This window comes from Nerophis ophidion, linkage group LG13 (assembly GCF_033978795.1).
Source record: "Nerophis ophidion isolate RoL-2023_Sa linkage group LG13, RoL_Noph_v1.0, whole genome shotgun sequence".
Lineage (NCBI taxonomy): Eukaryota > Metazoa > Chordata > Actinopteri > Syngnathiformes > Syngnathidae > Nerophis > Nerophis ophidion.
Genome location: NC_084623.1, coordinates 2915256 through 2922755, shown reverse-complemented (window position 1 = coordinate 2922755; position 7500 = coordinate 2915256). Strand labels below are relative to the sequence as shown.

General features: G+C 39.2%; 1 protein-coding gene across 5 annotated transcripts in view; it reads right to left on the bottom strand.

Annotated features, from left to right (window-relative positions):
• Nucleotides 1–7500, bottom strand: part of map4k4 (mitogen-activated protein kinase kinase kinase kinase 4) — a 97408-nt gene that overhangs the window by 8918 nt on the left and 80990 nt on the right. For all 5 annotated transcript variants that reach the window (XM_061918234.1, XM_061918235.1, XM_061918238.1 and 2 more), the window contains one exon: nt 975–1075. In XM_061918234.1, coding sequence (XP_061774218.1) covers nt 975–1075 — 101 coding nt within the window. The remainder of the gene's footprint in view (nt 1–974; nt 1076–7500) is intronic.

Sequence of the window (7500 nt, the reverse complement as noted above, 5' to 3'; positions counted from 1 at the left end):
AGTACAAGTGTAATTAGCACAAGTGTAATTAGTAGAAGTGCAATTAGCAGAAGTGTAATTAGTACAAGTGTAATTAGTGCAAGTGTAATTAGATCAAGTGTAATTAGCAGAAGTGTAATTAGTATTAGTGTAATTAGTACAAGTGTAATTAGTGCAAGTGTAATTAGATCAAGTGTAATTAGTGCAAGTGTAATTAGATCAAGTGTAATTAGCACAAGTGTAATTAGCAGAAGTGTAATTAGTATTAGTGTAATTAGTACAAGTGTAATTAGTGCAAGTGTAATTAGATCAAATGTAATTAGCAGAAGTGTAATTAGTATTAGTGTAATTAGTACAAGTGTAATTAGTGCAAGTGTAATTAGATCAAGTGTAATTAGTGCAAGTGTAATTAAATCAAGTGTAATTAGTACAAGTGTAATTAGTGCAAGTGTAATTAGTGCAAGTGTAATTAGCACAAGTGTAATTAGTGCAAGTGTAATTAGTACAAGTGTAATTAGTGCAAGTGTAATTAGCACAAGTGTAATTAGCACAAGTGTAATTAGCACAAGTGTAATTAGTGCAAGTGTAATTAGTGCAAGTGTAATTAGTACAAGTGTAATTAGTGCAAGTGTAATTAGATCAAGTGTAATTAGTACAAGTGTAATTAGTGCAAGTGTAATTAGTGCAAGTGTAATTAGTACAAGTGTAATTAGTACAAGTGTAATTAGTACAAGTGTAATTAGTGCAAGTGTAATTAGCACAAGTGTAATTAGTGCAAGTGTTATTAGTGCAAGTGTAATTAGCACAAGTGTAATTAGTGCAAGTGTAATTAGTGCAAGTGTAATTAGCACAAGTGTAATTAGTGCAAGTGTAATTAGTACAAGTGTAATTAGTGCAAGTGTAATTAGCACAAGTGTAATTAGCACAAGTGTAATTAGCACAAGTGTAATTAGTACAAGTGTAATTAGTACAAGTGTAATTAGTGCAAGTGTTACCTTGAAGGCCATGAACTTGTGATATGGTTTGGGAGCCCAGGCATAAACCTCCACCGAGTTCTTCAAGGCCAGCACCAGGAACTTGATCCTCTCGTACTTCACTGCACATGTCAAACACCACATCATTATGACTGCACATGTCAAACACCACATCATTATGACTGCACATGTCAAACACCACATCATTATGACTGCACATGTCAAACACCACATCATTATGACTGCACATGTCAAACACCACATCATTATGACTGCACATGTCAAACACCACATCATTATGACTGCACATGTCAAACACCACATCATTATGACTGCACATGTCAAACACCACATCATTATGACTGCACATGTCAAACACCACATCATTATGACTGCACATGTCAAACACCACATCATTATGACTGCACATGTCAAACACCACATCATTATGACTGCACATGTCAAACACCACATCATTATGACTGCACATGTCAAACACCACATCATTATGACTGCACATGTCAAACACCACATCATTATGACTGCACATGTCAAACACCACATCATTATGACTGCACATGTCAAACACCACATCATTATGACTGCACATGTCAAACACCACATCATTATGTCTGCACATGTCAAACACCACATCATTATGACTGCACATGTCAAACACCACATCATTATGACTGCACATGTCAAACACCACATCATTATGACTGGACATGTCAAACACCACATCATTATGACTGCACATGTCAAACACCACATCATTATGACTGCACATGTCAAACACCACATCATTATGACTGCACATGTCAAACACCACATCATTATGACTGCACATGTCAAACACCACATCATTATGACTGCACATGTCAAACACCACATCATTATGTCTGCACATGTCAAACACCACATCATTATGACTGCACATGTCAAACACCACATCATTATGACTGCACATGTCAAACACCACATCATTATGACTGGACATGTCAAACACCACATCATTATGACTGCACATGTCAAACACCACATCATTATGACTGCACATGTCAAACACCACATCATTATGACTGCACATGTCAAACACCACATCATTATGACTGCACATGTCAAACACCACATCATTATGACTGCACATGTCAAACACCACATCATTATGACTGCACATGTCAAACACCACATCATTATGACTGCACATGTCAAACACCACATCATTATGACTGCACATGTCAAACACCACATCATTATGACTGCACATGTCAAACACCACATCATTATGACTGCACATGTCAAACACCACATCATTATGACTGCACATGTCAAACACCACATCATTATGACTGCACATGTCAAACACCACATCATTATGACTGCACATGTCAAACACCACATCATTATGACTGCACATGTCAAACACCACATCATTATGACTGCACATGTCAAACACCACATCATTATGACTGCACATGTCAAACACCACATCATTATGACTGCACATGTCAAACACCACATCATTATGTCTGCACATGTCAAACACCACATCATTATGACTGCACATGTCAAACACCACATCATTATGACTGCACATGTCAAACACCACATCATTATGACTGGACATGTCAAACACCACATCATTATGACTGCACATGTCAAACACCACATCATTATGACTGCACATGTCAAACACCACATCATTATGACTGCACATGTCAAACACCACATCATTATGACTGCACATGTCAAACACCACATCATTATGACTGCACATGTCAAACACCACATCATTATGTCTGCACATGTCAAACACCACATCATTATGACTGCACATGTCAAACACCACATCATTATGACTGCACATGTCAAACACCACATCATTATGACTGGACATGTCAAACACCACATCATTATGACTGCACATGTCAAACACCACATCATTATGACTGCACATGTCAAACACCACATCATTATGACTGCACATGTCAAACACCACATCATTATGACTGCACATGTCAAACACCACATCATTATGACTGCACATGTCAAACACCACATCATTATGACTGCACATGTCAAACACCACATCATTATGACTGCACATGTCAAACACCACATCATTATGACTGCACATGTCAAACACCACATCATTATGACTCATTGACTGCACATGTCAAACACCACATCATTATGTCTCATTGACTGCACATGTCAAACACCATATCATTATGTCTCATTGACTGCACATGTCAAACACCACATCATTATGACTGCACATGTCAAACACCACATCATTATGTCTCATTGACTGCAGGTCAAACACCATAACATTATGTCTCATTGACTGCACATGTCAAACACCACATCATTATGTCTCATTGACTGCACATGTCAAACACCATATCTTTATGTCTCATTGACTGCACGTCAAACACCATATCATTATGTCTCATTGACTGCACATGTCAAACACCATATCATTATGTCTCATTGACTGCACGTCAAACACCATATCATTATGTCTCATTGACTGCACATGTCAAACACCACATCATTATGTCTCATTGACTGCACATGTTAAACACCATATCATTATGTCTCATTGACTGCACGTCAAACACCATATCATTATATCTCATTGACTGCACGTCAAACACCATATCATTATGTCTCATTGACTGCACATGTCAACACCACATCATTATGACTGCACATGTCAAACACCACATCATTATGACTGCACATGTCAAACACCACATCATTATGACTGCACATGTCAAACACCACATCATTATGACTGCACATGTCAAACACCACATCATTATGACTGCACATGTCAAACACCACATCATTATGACTGCACATGTCAAACACCACATCATTATGTCTCATTGACTGCACATGTCAAACACCATATCATTATGTCTCATTGACTGCACATGTCAAACACCACATCATTATGACTGCACATGTCAAACACCACATCATTATGTCTCATTGACTGCAGGTCAAACACCATAACATTATGTCTCATTGACTGCACATGTCAAACACCACATCATTATGTCTCATTGACTGCACATGTCAAACACCATATCTTTATGTCTCATTGACTGCACGTCAAACACCATATCATTATGTCTCATTGACTGCACATGTCAAACACCATATCATTATGTCTCATTGACTGCACGTCAAACACCATATCATTATGTCTCATTGACTGCACATGTCAAACACCACATCATTATGTCTCATTGACTGCACATGTCAAACACCATATCATTATGTCTCATTGACTGCACGTCAAACACCATATCATTATATCTCATTGACTGCACGTCAAACACCATATCATTATGTCTCATTGACTGCACATGTCAACACCACATCATTATGACTGCACATGTCAAACACCACATCATTATGACTGCACATGTCAAACACCACATCATTATGACTGCACATGTCAAACACCACATCATTATGACTGCACATGTCAAACACCACATCATTATGACTGCACATGTCAAACACCACATCATTATGACTGCACATGTCAAACACCACATCATTATGACTCATTGACTGCACATGTCAAACACCATATCATTATGTCTCATTGACTGCACATGTCAAACACCACATCATTATGACTGCACATGTCAAACACCACATCATTATGTCTCATTGACTGCAGGTCAAACACCATAACATTATGTCTCATTGACTGCACATGTCAAACACCACATCATTATGTCTCATTGACTGCACATGTCAAACACCATATCATTATGTCTCATTGACTGCACATGTCAAACACCATATCATTATGTCTCATTGACTGCACGTCAAACACCATATCATTATGTCTCATTGACTGCACATGTCAAACACCACATCATTATGTCTCATTGACTGCACATGTCAAACACCATATCATTATGTCTCATTGACTGCACGTCAAACACCATATCATTATGTCTCATTGACTGCACGTCAAACACCATATCATTATGTCTCATTGACTGCACATGTCAACACCACATCATTATGTCTCATTGACTGCACATGTCAAACACCATATCATTATGTCTCATTGACTGCACATGTCAACACCACATCATTATGACTGCACATGTCAAACACCACATCATTATGACTGCACATGTCAACACCACATCATTATGACTGCACATGTCAAACACCACATCATTATGTCTCATTGACTGCACATGTCAACACCACATCATTATGACTGCACATGTCAACACCACATCATTATGACTGCACATGTCAAACACCACATCATTATGACTGCACATGTCAAACACCACATCATTATGACTGCACATGTCAACACCACATCATTATGACTGCACATGTCAAACACCACATCATTATGTCTCATTGCAATGCCAACAACACCTTCTCATCTCCATCCATAACGTTTCTACAACACAGGTGTACAGTGGAACATCTTTATTGGCAAACTTTTACCTGCTGCCAAATATGTCTTCCTGCGTGTGCTGTGACACCTGCTTCAGTCACACAGCAGGTGTCACAGCTTCCTCACATGACTTTTCACCAGTTGTGTCCAATCTTGGTGATGAACACATGAAGAATCCAGGAGGCAAGTGTTTTAATTGTGATGAGACCCCCTCCGTCTGCTCCTTTCTCCTCGGCTCCTTGCCGTTGTTAAAGTGCTTTCCTTTTTAGTTTGTGAAATGTTTATCATTGTTATTTTGTGAAATGTTTATCATTGTTATTTTGTGAAATGTTCATCATTGTTATTTTGTGAAATGTTTATCATCGCAACAACACGGGACTTTTGGGATTTCTGATCATTTGTGAAGGCACTAAAGAGTAGCCCCTACAGGACAGTAGAGCGTGTTGTACAAAGTGTGACTAAAACATGGCCTCGGAACCAATTAATGTTCATGTTTACATTGCGGTATCATGTGCGATACAAGCAGTGTGTTTACTTTTGGGTGATATCATGCGCAATACAAGCAGCCATGCAGTGTGTTTACTTGTTTGTGATATCATGTCTGATACAAGCAGTCATGAAGCGTGTTTACTTGTGTGTGATATTATGTGCGATACAAGCTGTCCTGCAAAGTTTGTGTTTGATATCATGTGCAATACAAGCAGTCATGCAGAGTGTCTACTTTTGTGTGATATCATGTGAGATACAAGCAGTCCTGCAGAGTAATTACTTGTGTGTGATATCATGCGCAATACAAGCAGCCATGCAGAGTGTTTACTTGTGTGTGATATCAAGTGCAATACAGTGTGATATCATGCGCAATACAAGCAGCCATGCAGAGTGTTTACTTGTGTGTGATATCAAGTGCAATACAAGCAGTCCTGCAGAGTAATTACTTGTGTGTGATATCATGCGCGATACAAGCAGCCATGCAGTGTGTTTACTTTTGTGTGATATCATGTGCGATACAAGCTAACTTGCAGCGTGTTTACTTGTGTTTGATATCATGTGCAATACAAGCAGTCCTGCAGCATGTTTACTTCTGTGCGATATCATGTGTGATACAAGCAGTCCTTAAGCGTGTTTACTTATGTGCAACATCATGTGCGATACAGTCATGCAGCATGTTTACTTGTGTGTGGTATCATGTGCGACACAAGCAATTCTGCAGCCTGTTTACTTGTGTGCGATATCATGTGCAACACAAGCAGTCCTGCAGCATGTTGGCTCATGTGTGATATCATGTGCGATACAAGCATGCACTTTAATCGAGGCCGGGACCAATTATACATGTTGACATTTGTAGTATCATTTGCGATACAAGCAGTCATGCAGCGTGTTTACTTGTGTGTGATATCATGTGCGATACAAGCAGTCCTTAAGCGTGTTTGCTTATGTGCAACATTATGTGTAATACAGTCATGCAGCATGTTTACTTGTGTGTGATATCATGTGCGACACAAGCAAATCTGCAGCCTGTTTATTTGTGTGCGATATCATGTGCAACACAAGCAGTCCTGCAGCATGTTGGCTCATGTGTGATATCATGTGTGATACAAGCATGCACTTTAATCGAGGCCGGGACCAATTATACATGTTGACATTTGCAGTATCATTTGCGATACAAGCAGTCCTGCGGCGTGTTTACTTGTGTGTGATGTCATTTGCGACACAAACACTTCTGCAGCCTGTTTATTTGTGTGTGATATCATGTGCGATACAAGCAGTGCTACAGTGTTTTTATTTATGTGCGATATCGTGTGCGACACAAGCAGTCCTGCAGCGTGTTGGCTCATGTGCAATATCATGTGCGATACAAGCATGCACTTTAATCGAGGCCGGAACCGATTGTACATGCTCACACATTTTGGTGATTTCTGATCATTTGTGAAGGCACCAGAGAGTGAGACCTACAGGACATATGCTTCACGATACAAACTTCTACATCTACCAACCCTCTTCAACAACCAATTCAGTTTGGAAATGGAGGTTCCACTGTACAGCGGCGCCATTTGGACATACAGCTACAAAATTCAAATGGTACTACTACTA